At 49.8% G+C, this 13,209-nt stretch overlaps 2 protein-coding genes across 2 annotated transcripts; one reads left to right on the plus strand and one right to left on the minus strand.

The window, feature by feature from the left end:
- Positions 1-208: 208 nt before the first annotated feature.
- Positions 209-7,358, minus strand: LOC119377399 (meteorin-like protein). Its single transcript, XM_037646889.2, has 4 exons — positions 7,010-7,358; positions 5,134-5,489; positions 4,669-4,725; positions 209-523 (listed from the first exon to the last, which is right to left on the minus strand). Exons 1-4 carry the CDS (start codon positions 7,126-7,128, stop codon positions 240-242), a joined length of 816 nt encoding a protein of 271 aa, XP_037502817.1. The 5' UTR covers positions 7,129-7,358; the 3' UTR covers positions 209-239.
- An 893-nt stretch (positions 7,359-8,251) lies between these two features.
- Positions 8,252-11,483, plus strand: LOC119377400 (uncharacterized). The gene is made up of 4 exons (XM_049411588.1): positions 8,252-8,438; positions 9,592-9,716; positions 10,041-10,194; positions 10,288-11,483. The coding sequence occupies exons 1-4, from the start codon at positions 8,252-8,254 to the stop codon at positions 10,926-10,928; spliced, it is 1,107 nt and encodes a 368-aa protein (XP_049267545.1). The 3' UTR covers positions 10,929-11,483.
- The last annotated feature ends 1,726 nt before the right edge of the window (positions 11,484-13,209 follow it).

Here is a 13,209-nt window from a genome sequence, read left to right on the forward strand (position 1 = left end):
GTCAGGCATCCTTAAATATTACGAACATTTTGTTCGTAGATTCTAAGGAAATTTCTTTCAGTGTACCTGGAGGGCAGGACAGCTGCAATCACGCGGATTTGTGACAATAGCATTTGCTTTTATGTCGCCCTGTGGAGCGTTTCCAGAGATGACTAGAAGAAAGTGCAGGCACAAACGAAGCTTCGTCGTGGATGTTTTTATCACAGTTCCTGAACACACAGTCCGCGTGGTGCGTCTCGTCACGTGACCAGCCGCGTAGTTTCGTAATTGCACTGCACCTTGTCTTGCACCAAGAGTCTTTTCCACTGCGACAATTTCGGTGCGCACGTGACAATTGGGCGACCCAGATGCCACCGGGCAAGAATTAAACGAGGCTCCCGTGTGTCACGAGGAAAGCCGCACCTCGCAGGTCGTGTGACGTAGTCGGGCTTGCGACCGCGGTGGGTCTCCGTGACGGATAGCCACCAGTAGATGCTCTGCCGGTCTGAGTGGAGTGTTGCATTCCGCACTGTAGCTTCTGCAACTGAGACACGATATTATGTGTGAGTGGAAAAAAGCGCGCTTGGCGAATCATAAAGGTTGCACGTCAGGTAAGAGAAAGGGGCGCGGGGCATGGTGTGATATATCTAAAGAACACCAATTACCGGCTCAATTTGTTCAGAACATACTGCGAGAATGTACCAGACAAGCTGCAACCGCAATACTTGCGCAGCCGACCTAACGACTTAGCTATAGCCACGGCCGGTCTGGAGGCGCGCGCTCCTCTCCAGACCGGCCGTGCTTTAGAATACAAAAGAGCGGCAGAGGTGAACTCCGCAGCTCAGTGCTTGCCTTCGTTTGTCGCTCCTTCTCTGTCACCTGTGCAAGTGCGCGCTGCATCATGGATCAACACCAACCGCGTACCTTGCTACAGGTGCATTCGCCCCCATATCCCCAGTCTGGCCAAAAACCTTCGCATCCCAATTGCCGACTAAATTTATTCCAAACGAGCTATGTAATAGTATGGAGTGAAAGAAACGTCACATTTCGATCGCAACAGTAATTCGGCTCCCTCAACACACAGCTACTTCGGGTACGCAGCCCTTTGAAAAATAGGGAAGGCGCGCCTCTGGGTTAGTACATGGGGGGGGGGGGAGTGTATAAGCCATATCGCTGGAAATGTGGTCGCTGAAATGAATTTGGCTAACTCGCAAGACGTAGAAAGCAACGATACAATAAAACTTATTCATAACGTGCGACGCATCTGTGCGAGAAACCAAGCACGAATGGTTTTTGGAAGTGAAGCGATCGTTCTTGGAAGCTCGTGCAGGCGTATCGGTAACGACATACTGCCACGCGCGCTTCTTTTGTTATTTCTATGTGACCAGTCCGTTGTACGCGTAGCCGCTGCCTTGAGAAAGCCGCGCCCTAGTACCTGGGAACGTCCCGGATTATTTTGGAGTCTTCTTATAGGCCGCAAACGCGAACAGTTAAGTTTATTCTGGAACTAACGCGGCCACCAGCGATAAGACTGGAAGGTTTGATGTCGCATGTATACCGACGCGCCTTACCGCAGAACGCTCTGTTCGCTTCAGAAGGGAGAACGTTTGGGCGTGTTGGTTATTCATCGTTCATCAGCAACCATAGCGTAATAAAGAACACGGGACAAGGAAATGACCAGAGAAATCGTAGAGGCGTCAGAGATAGCCAGGGCAGGTAACAGATGTGTCAGCATTCCGTCTGTCCTTTTATCTGTGAAAGAGCATGAATTCTTGGCATAGACGCGTGTCTATCACCTCCTTTCATTTCATTATTGCAGCTTCAAAGGGTGCTTATATATGCTCTGTTTCTGCAATAAAAACCTTCGCTGATAGTGAGCGCTTGTCCTGGTCACTTCCTTGTCCCGTGTTCTTTATTGCGCTATGGTTGCTGATGAACGAGCTCTGTTCGCCGCTATCAATGTAAGCGTCTATCGCTTGTTTTGACGTCTCGTTTACCGAGCACAGGTTCGTCCAAATAGAAAGTTTAGTCTTGAACAAGTTGACTGCTGCCTTCGTCCACGTCACGACCCCGTGACAATATCTCATCCGATGGCCTCCCGTAGCTGAGCGCTAATCGGAAGTGGGATTGAAAACGCTCAGTTTAACAGCGTGGCTAATTGGCGTGCGTGTGCTATGTCGTCCATAATGATTCAGACGACTGACCAAATCGTGCTCGCCGTCGCGTGGCCCTCCACTTCCGGTTCTGGTCCGGGGAGCGGGGCGGGCCGTCGATGCTTTCTATTCAAAACATCCATCCTCGGCTGGGTGCACTCGGAGGGGTGGGGCGTCCCGTTTTTGTTCAATTCTTTTTTTCGGCAGCCGAGCACGGCAAAGCATGTGGTTCCCCTTTGAAAACGGCATTGTCTGCGATTGTCCTCGGCCCGGCCTTTCTCGTTGCGGACCGCGCGTTTGTACAGCGCGAGCGGCCTGACCACTCGCGTTTCTGCTTTCATGTGTCGCAGCCGTCCGGTAATCGGTCCGTCGTTTTAACACACCATAAGGCCTTTTATGGGACAACAAAACCAATCACATATTTCGCTCAAATCAGGGCCTGTACTCACGCAGCCGTCCCTACCCTAGCATCGTTCGTAAGATATATTTTGAACCAATCCCGATGCTGCACTTTAGCAAAACGGGTTAGCCAATCGCACTTACCAACAAAAAGCCTCTTGAATTTTGGCCCAGATTAGCATTGTGATAGACGTCGCAACGGAAAGCTTCGTATTACTTTTAACCACTTCAGGCCCTTTTCGTGCCTAGATTATATCTTAAATGTGGTATGCGCACGACCACCGATAACAGTCTGGCCATACAGCTCTCGATCGTCGAGCGCAGCCGGTGGAGGAGGGAGGAGGAAATCCACGCGGGCCGCGCCGAGGGCCTTCCGACGCCGGGTGCGCATATTTGACAGCGTAGACTGTTGTTTCCTTACAGCCGACTTTGGCGGTAATGTCGTCCTTCGCCGTCGGAGCTATCGCCAAAAAAATCCAGGGGTAGAGCCGGAATCGAAGCCAGCATGCTAGGCACACTCTGTGGTAGTCGATGTGACGACACACCCACGCGAATACCTTTTTTTTTCTCTCTCTCTCACGGTATTCATTTTAAATTTACTTAATGTATATACGCTGCGAACAAAATAGCCAAAGCCGCATCTACAAGTGCACAACAAACATGGCAGATTTCAAAGTAAACTTTTCTCTAAAAGGGTATTAAAATGGTGTGTTTCATGTACAGTAGATACGAATATGGTTGGAACAGTGGTTGGTCAAAAAAGTATTTTAGCTGTAAAGACATTTGTATAAAATGTGACTGCGAGGATAGAATTGGTTCCGCGTGTCTTTCTTAAACGCGTGTTTTCCATAAACTGCGCATACCGATTAGTAGGGCATGTCAAAGTAATAAGATTGCTTTTGGGTGGCATGAGATAATGCATATTCTAAGAGAACTTAAATCTATTTCTTTTTTGTTTGTTTGTTTAAATCTCCTTGGAGAACGTCCTAAAACAGTTTGACGCTCTTGCAGCTAATGAAGCAATGTTCTGTGGTTTCTGGAACGTCACAGAGGCGACAATTAATTGAAGATGCAAAGATGTCTTTTCTGCTTAAGCAGGCTTGAAACTGGTTGTGAAAAAGGTCTTAACATGTTACACTGAAGTGTAGTGGGCACTTCGCAACGGGCGTCCCAAAGCACACCTTGTGGTGGACTGCGTCGTGGCGCTCAAGTGGGACAACCCTTCCTCACCACAAAAAAAAAAAAAGGAGGAGCAGAGAAGGGAAACTCAGGCTAAGCTTCCCGTGAAGGGAAAAGATCATTTCCTCTCTTCGCTACTCGCGAGTACCAACGGCCTGACCACAAAGGCGGGAGATCGAGCGGCCGTGACCTGCCAGTATTTCTATAAATGTGCGCCGGCACTCTTACGCTCTTTCCTTGCAGTAGGCGCCCTACCAGAGTTTACAACGGGCTCTTAGATTAGATTAGATTAGATCAGATAGATAGATAGATAGATAGATAGATAGATAGATAGATAGATAGATAGATAGATAGATAGATAGATAGATAGATAGATAGATAGATAGATAGATAGATAGATAGATAGATAGATAGATAGATAGATAGATAGATAGATAGATAGATAGATAGATAGAAAGAAAGAAATAAAGAAAGAAAGAAAGAAAGAAAGAAAGAAAGAAAGAAAGAAAGAAAGAAAGAAAGAAAGAAAGAAAGAAAGAAAGAAAGAAAGAAAGAAAGAAAGAAAGAAAGAAAGAAAGAAAGAAAGAGCCATAGTGCCCTTAGTTTGCAATGATTCGCATTTAATACCTTTCCGCGGGCTCACTATTATTTTCTTACTTCCAGTACAAAAGCGGTCGTTTTGAATCCTGCCTCGCCCCACAGCGCGGCAGCTGCGGCCAGAGACGAGTCGGTACTTCATGGCGATTAACATGAGCGCGAAGTTAACGTGAGACAAGACGAGCAAGGCCACATGACCGACGAATAACTAACAGGTAGTTAACTATACAGCGAGTTATTAATTATGCGTTGGTCCTGTGGCCCTCCTCGTCTTGTGTCACGTTAATTTTGCACTCACATTATTCGTCATTCATTAGCAGGATGTATTCACTCAGTCATCGTGTGGACAATCGAGACTCACCTAAATCGCTCAGGCAGTAACTTTCACGTAGCTCCGTGGCCGTGCATGGCCGGCAGTCTGAAAAATATATATGTATATGTATAATGCTGACATTGTTCTCGAGAGGACCAAAGATCGCATGCTTGTGCGTAGGCATTGTAGATATTGTGACGCTCATTACGACATATATATAAATGAAATCAGGACGGCGTGTACAGCCGGGTCTGTCGGAGTATGGTAAACTTAATTAAGCAAATCGCAGAAAGGCTGAGTTCAAAGAACGATATAAAGGCAGCACTATACTTGCCTACATGTGTGAATGTACTATCTGAAAGCTAAGCAAAATGCATTGCCGAATTCGGCGCTTATTGCGTGGCCATTTGCATGTCCGGCAGGGTTGGTTGAGAGTGAAGCACACATCCAAATTACCTGCAATTTGTTTGTCGCGCAGTAAACGAGTAATTAGGCAATCGTGGTGATACGCACCTTCCCATCCTTGGAGTCTCTCGAATGATGCCACCGGCTGGCTCGTGGTGTACGTTAAGGTGAGTTTGTTTCCAGCCCGAGCGGCAGCCTTGGCGACCGCGTAGACGACGGCCGATCCTCGGTTGGAGAGGACGCACTTGGCCCGTAGTCCAGGTCCTGGAACTAGGCCACCCTGAGCCACATACACCAGCGCCCCAGAGCTGCCGGCTGCGACCCGGAAGCACGCTTGGAACTCCTGTGGCGCCTGTAGCACAATTCGCAAGGCACCGCGAGGGTAGCTCCAGCGCACCGTCCCGGAGTCGCACGAATCGAGGTACACGGGAAGCACGCCCGGCTCGGGTGGCTGGGACAGGCCGCTGTTCGGAAAAAGAGAGGCCGTGAATTCCTAAAATATCGCCACTTGCATTATTTGCAAAATGTCCTACTTTTATCAGAATTACTTAGGCCTAAGCATCAAATTTATGCTGCCTATGTCATCCAAGATGTCTTAGCATAGGTGTTTAATCGCATATTGCGATCATCTTTCAGCTTATTTTTTCCTGATTCTCCGACTTCAGTCGAGCTATTGAACTTAATAGACTAAAGTTGAAAGTTGGGCGAGATGAAGTTGAACGTTGGGCGATCTGGTGACAGCTCATCCTGACGTGTGAAGCAGCGCACGGCGACAAGAAAAACGAGAAAGAAACGATACGACAAGAATACCGCGCAGTGTCGAATCGTTTCTTCCTTTTGTTTCCGTGTGCTGCTTCACACGTTACGATGAAGTTGTATGTTGTGGTATGTCCGGCGTTTGTGGTGTCGTGACTTCTTCCTTGTGTCCGTGTTTGCACGCCCTGTCTTTTTAGTATGTTCTAGCTTGCGATGCTAGACTGCGCAGTGGTAACTATAGTGTCGCGAGCTACTCGTGGGTGTGCTTTTGTCTCCCGAGGTCCTCTTATTGCAAGCTGGAGAAAAGCACTGGCAGGCTCCTTCAAGACGCACCAACATCTTGCGTGCATTTGAGGAAAAAACATACTTCAATATAAATATCGGCCAGCACACGCGCAAAAAAAAACAAATGGTGCGTTCTATTACTTTGTCAGTATTGTTGCGGGAGAATGAACAAACGACAGAACAATACAGCGAAGACGGCAGGGTTTCGTATTTTTCATCGCATCTTCTTGGTTTCCCTGACGTAGGGCGAAAGGAAACGATACAGAAAAGACACGCAAAACAAAACAATATACGAAAACTGACAACTGTATTCGATAAACGCTCATTGCGTATACATAAACGGCGCCCTCCCGTACAACAGAGTGAGACACTCGGAGGAGCTCACGCTGTACGATTCGTCGTCCGCGATCTCCCCTAACCACTGCCCGTCCGTCCTCACTATTCTCTTTGAATCCCTCCTCATCCCTTCCCTTGCGCACTACTGCTGAGGTGTCCTCCACTGAGAGAAGAGACAGCTGCGGGCTTAACTTTTCGCTCCATTTCCTGTTATTTTATTTAAAAATCATCCCCCCTCCCCCTGTACAACCGACATCCATTAGTGATGTTTCACTGCAGACGGCACATTAGTGGCCCGTGTGATGTTTTAGCACATCTCGGTGTCTAAGAAAAACGAGGGTTGCGTGAAAGAATGTTTCCATTCCCGCAGGGCGCTGCAAATCACGGCTGCATGAATGCGCTCCTTCAAGGCAACGACAAGGTTAGTCTTCAGTTCCAAGACGACACTAATTTAATCGATAAACTGCAACCCATTACATTTATCTCGCCTACAAATACTTTCGATCCAGGGGCAAGTTATTAGTAGCTTCCAGAACACTTCAGGTGTATCTCTTTCCGAGGGCTCTTTGCCGCTTTCGACCGCCTCCGATGGAAGGAGAAACCTTACCTTTGGCTCCAGTCACAGGACACGTGGCGACGGCTCCCTTTGAGTGAGCGGCGGACTGACGCATTCTGGACCGCCGGCAACACCATCGCCGCTGCCAGCAGCCTCACAACCCGCATCATCCTTACGCTGGCACTGTTTTCATCACCGCAGTCGAGGCATCGGTTAAGTTCAACGGCGCAGGCACCGCACGGACTGTCCGCGTGCGCGACCGAGACTGAGAGCCGGGTTGCGCACGGAGGGTGTTATGTAGTTCGGGCGTCCCAAGGGAGCTCGCCGATCGTGGGAATCGGCGGCGCGCGCGCCGTTCCCACGATTTTCAATGGCTCGCGTGGCGCACCGGCTGCTTCACCGCACCTCTCATGCTTGCTGCGGGGAAGTCGCCTCTTCGCTTCCCCGCCGCATTGGCAACGGTTGGGAAGCTCGCTGCGACGCACCTCTCCGGCTGTGGGAGGAGAGTAATTGGGTTCACAGAGAGCTTAGCTTGGCTATAAAGCGTGGGACGAAAGTTTGTCACTCAGGAAAATGAGATAGGACAATCGTGAGAATATTTCAAAAATATTTCGTCGCTAGAATTAACCTCGATGCTCATAGCGCGAAACTCCAGGAAACATACAGGAGAATCTTCTTTTTATTATGATTTCAATAAACGCTCAAATAACATAGCTGAAACGACAAACGATTACGATATGGAAGACCGATTTCCTTGCGCAGCAATCGTGCTCGTGTAAGAATGCGGTGTGCAGACGCGCCGAAGTTGTCGAGGTTGCATCTTCAACGTCGGAACAACTGCAATATAGTCTGGTTTATTCGACAGCTTACGCGGCCAGCAGCGATAAGGCTCGATTGTTCGATGCCGGATGTATAAATGCCAACGCGCCTTACCGCAGATCAGACTACTCGACGGCCGACGACGGTTCTCGCCGCTATCAGTGTACACAGCGTGAATTGACTGTACCTTGACTTGTCATTTTCCGGGCACAAGTTCTCCCAAATACAGAGTTCCGTATTTCCCAGTCTTGCTGCAGTCTTCTTCGCTATCACAACCACGTGACATCTGATGGAGGTGCTGGTTCCTTCATGTTCTGGACGCCGACCAAAAAGCCGGAAGCCAAGCCCACAACGTGAAGAGGACACCGAACCCTCCTGCAGCGACCAGTTAGCCGCAGGCTGCAAGGTTTGCAACCGCAGTGCGGACGCGTGTTCGACAATAGAAGAGCCACGATGACAAATCAAGCCGCCACGATGACAGCACCTGTGCAGCCTATACTGATCCTGCTTCAGCAGCCCGGAGAGCCGCCGACCTACCGCGGATCATCGTGCGAGGACCCGGAAAGTTCGCTGGAAGCATACGACCAGGTCGCCGTCTTCAACCATTGGAGCAATGACGACAAGTTGCGGCCCTCGCCCTCGAAGACGCCGCATGGACATGGTTTGTGAACTAAGAGTCCACCCTAACATCCTGGGACATTTTCCAAACCAGGTTCTTGGCTACCTTCACTAGCGTCGTCCGCAAAGAGAGGGCCGAAACTCTGCCTGAAACCCGTGTCCAGCTCCCCAAGGAAAACGTCACACTCTGCACGGAAGAAATGACCGGATTTTCCGCGACGCAGACGACATGTCCGAGGAGAGGAAAGTCCGCGTCCTCATGCGAGGAGTAAAGCAGGAGCCCTTTGCTAGGCTGATGAGAAACCCACCGAATACCGTTCACGAATTTCTCTCATAAGTAACGCCGATTCAAAAGACACTGGAAAGGCACACACGACAATTGAATCGCCACTCTACGCCAGGGTGTGTAATTCAACCACTCTGCTCCGACGATCTGTGCGAGACCACAAGGGCGTAGTGCGCGAAGAACTTGGTCGAATGTTCCCGTCCTGCCAGCCTCTACTTGCCGCAGACATCGTCCGAGAGGAAATCCAGCATTCGCTGGGCATTCCTGGGTCAGCGCAGCCGCAACTGCAAGTAGTGAGCTACGCTTCATGCGGCAGCCCGATGCCACGCTCCCCCTCCGGGCGCACGTCAAGACACCGCCACCCACGCCACACCGTTCGCCTGTTGGTCAACGATAATCCACAAGGGAAACCGATGTTTGGCGCGCTCCAGACCACCGCTACCACTGCGGGGGAAGCCGGCCATGCCTACCGTCCAGTGGCGTAGCCAAGGGGTGGCAAACCGGGCCCGTGCCCCTCCCGAAATTTTTTTTCTCCCATGGGATATATATAGAGCACAAAATGACACTCGACCACACTAACCTGCCCGAACACCATGTCGGATCAAGGGCGTCGTTGTGTGGGACGTTCGCTGCGAAGTTGAAGAAAGTTAAAGACTGCCTAGCTGGGAAGGCCCCGAAATCCGGACCGCTCGATGTCATCTGATAACGCCGTCTGGAGTCTGAACAGCAAGAGTCGCCATCAATAATCGGACTTATCCTGGGAGCGTCGTAATCCTACAACATTGTTCCAAGGATGTTGTGGTGTCGCGCCTTACCAGTTTCGGTTTTGATTGTGTGACGCAGAGCGCCACACAACGGGTATTCCCTGTACGAAATCGTATCACCAAATCTCTTTGTAAATAAACTACAGTCCCATCCCCGCTTTCCGGCTGTCCTGACACAACTGCGGGCGCTCCGGCGCTGAGCCGCCTTCCTAGCCCGCCGGACGGTACCTCCGGCGGCGACACTACAAAGTGGCGACGAGGTGAAAACAATGTAAGCCTCTACATTCTTCTCCGGCATTTTCTGCCAATTTCAACGTGGCCAGCCACCTTTTCAGCCGCATTACGGGGCATCACCCCACTTAACATTCTGCACGAAATGAGGTAGGCCTACTGCGGCCACACCCTACTGCGGCCACACCCTGTGCACGTATTGCCAATGCTTGCTGGCACCGGTGATTCGCCAACGCATCCTGGCGACTGCGACTCAACAGTGAACCACGTTTCCAGCATGAGTGCCGCTATTCCTCCTCCGCCGTTTTTACAAACTCCGGGCACTCCGCCCGTGCCTTGGGCTAAATGGCGCCGTGTCTTTCAGGCGTACGTCGACGTTGCCGCCGGAGACACCGCCCGGCCCGCTCTGAAGAAGAGCCTCCTGCTGAATGCACTGGGAGTTGAAGGCCTGGATGTTTATTGGACGATACAAGCTGCCCAGGAACAGGCGGGGAGCGGAGATGGCACTCGGGACGAAGGCACGTATCGCTTTACGCCTCAAGCTACTACAGGCTTGTCGCCTGCACAACTTCTGCATAACCGCCAACCGCGTTCTGGAATTGACATTGCAGGGTTACACCCAAACTCTTCCGCTCCTTCGCCAAGTTTGGATCCTGTGAGAACACGAGTGTTCCACAAGCAACAGGCAACTAAGCAACGCATTGATTCTAAGCGTGGAGCAAAACCTCCTAAGCTACAGGTGGGCCTCAGAGTTAAAGTTCGTCTGCCAGGGAAGCAGAATAAATACAGAGGTCCTTATACAATCCTTAGTCAAACTGGATTCAATTCCTTTCGCCTTAGTGATGGCAACGTCTGGAATGCATCAAAGCTGGTAGTTGTTCATGCTGAGCAGAATGCAACTCCACAGCAGAATTCATGTCCTCCACCTAACACATCGTCCATGCATCAACATAATTCCTCCCCACCTCCATGTTCTTCTGCAGTTCCACAGTTGGTGCGACTTCCACTAACCACCTTGCAGGCACCTTCACAACAATCGGCTGATGTGCCCAGCCCCAATGCAACTCTTCTCGAAGGGGGGATAGATTCGTCGACTAACATGCCGACTACGGAAAATCTCGAAACTTTGCCGCGTTCGCTCTCCGATGAGCGTATAGGTGAGCCCCAAGGCTCAAATTCTTCTACCAACCGTCCCCTTCGTCCCAAACGGCACCGAAGAAAGCCATCTCGATACAAGGACTATGTTCCTTGATATATATATATATATTCTTCATAATACTCATGTTTCACATACTACTATACTGCTTATATACCACTTTATATACTACTTTCATATATTACTTACTACATAATCCTTATTGGGGAACATATAATGGTGACTGACACTAAGTTCCTAATTACTACTTATACTAGTTCATAAATGGGCTCATGCAATAAAAATACAAATTCATTACATCAAGTTTAGTCAAACTACGTCAACTCTGGTCACATAAATATTGTCCTAATAAAGAATACATTCCTACATGTGATAACTATTGTATAATGATGTTACTTATTTTGCACATTTTCTTACAAGATGTTCAAGGATTGTGTGCCAACGTGTTACTTCATACAAACTTTTCAGTGCCTTACCACTGTATAATGTCACGTACAGAGTGCAACTCCTTTCCTTTTTAGGGGGAGATGATGTGGTGTCGCGCCTTACCAGTTTCGGTTTTGATTGTGTGACGCAGAGCGCCACACAACGGGTATTCCCTGTACGAAATCGTATCACCAAATCTCTTTGTAAATAAACTACAGTCCCATCCCCGCTTTCCGGCTGTCCTGACACAACTGCGGGCGCTCCGGCGCTGAGCCGCCTTCCTAGCCCGCCGGACGGTACCTCCGGCGGCGACACTACAGATGTCATACTTGGCATGGACTTCTTAAGCCATCACGGCGCCGGTAACCTTTGCGTTCTTTTTTTACCGTTGGTTAATTCTCTAAATCAGTCTCCATCATTTGTATGAGCGCTACTGCACATTAGCGCACAACGGAAGTAAAATACAAGGTAAAAAGGCGGCAAAGACACACGAGATAGAAAAAACAACAACAAACTGACAGGCATTGCCGGTACGTACCACGCGAAGTCTCTACCCCGCACTCGCACAATTTTTTTCCCGGCTGTTTCCACGAATGCCGACCAAAGAGCCTTAGAATCATCGCTGTTTCTAGCGTTTCACGTGGGGAGTCTCAATTCGGAGCTGCATAAACTGCTTCGGAGGCGTGGGCCGCATCTCCTGCCTCGCTCTGCACGACGACCCGCTTTCGATGAGATCTGCTTCGCTTCACTCATCCACTCGTAAAATATTGTGGGCCTTGACTTTGGGCTTTCACTCGTTCTTGGGCAACCTAATGTGTAATGAAAACGAGGTAATAAATGTGCCCCACGCAGGTCGTGGCGGGCAACAAGCCGGAGTCCGCGGTGGCATCACTGCTGATGTCAATCATGTACGGGCGGACAGGTCAAGCATCTTGATCGTATGGAACGAACGATAGAGGTCTTCATGGTCCAATAAGCTCGACGAAGTACCAAAAAAACCGCACTGCTTCATTTTCGACATCGCGCACAGCAACAGCTGACAAGCCCTCAACACCCCGCGCTGCAGCAAGTGAACTGCGGTAGGTGCACAGGTACGGCCCAGGGAGGCATAGACGTATCTACCGGAGGGGCAAGGGGGGCGCTAGCCCTACCACTTAGAAATGTTAGGGGGCGGAGCCCCCCCACTTACGACACGTGGTTATTGCCGGCTGCAGACTGGGAAACTAAGAAGTCAGCCAGTTTTACCTGAATGCAGCAATAACGTCATTTTGTAACAAAATTTGTCCCACGATTCTGCTGTGACGACTGTCGTCCATGTGTCATGACCACGCACTGTAGGCTACTTGCGGTCCGGGCTGCCTATTCCACGCTTGCGCACCTTGCGCTCGAGCATTGCAGAGGAGGCTATCGCTCAGCACGGGCTCTATAACATTACAGCAATCGGTCATGATTTTATTTTGGCCTGCCTGGCCTGAAATTTAAGTAATCGGTGACGCAAATATGGGCGGGAACCAGTAAACGTTTTATAGCCCGATGAAACGCTCTCCTTTTTCAGGAAATTCAGTTCCTTTCTTGAAAACGAATAGCATCGCCACTGCTCCATATCCCAGCTGCTGTGATTTCATGATTGCGCAGAAGTGACCACTATTTTAGTTGTGCCTAGCCAGGGCAGCTGAAAGATTCTCACTTTAGTCTCCGATTAGCCTGCTTTACTTGGCTTATCATGTGGTAGCCTGCAGCGATCGCGGCGGCTTGTAACAAGGCAGTCGACTCGAGCACATTGAGAAGCCCAGCTTTCAAGTTTGCCCCGTTTCTTGACCTAACCAGGGTGATGATGAGCGTCCACGGCTTCTGGACTAAGAAGGCTGCCCACCTGCAAAGGATTGTGTCTGTTCCTAATATGTATAACGTTAAGCGCAGTATTGAATTGACGAATTGACTCAGTAACGAT

This window comes from Rhipicephalus sanguineus, unplaced genomic scaffold, assembly GCF_013339695.2.
Source record: "Rhipicephalus sanguineus isolate Rsan-2018 unplaced genomic scaffold, BIME_Rsan_1.4 Seq4576, whole genome shotgun sequence".
In the NCBI taxonomy this organism is placed as follows: Eukaryota; Metazoa; Arthropoda; class Arachnida; order Ixodida; family Ixodidae; genus Rhipicephalus; species Rhipicephalus sanguineus.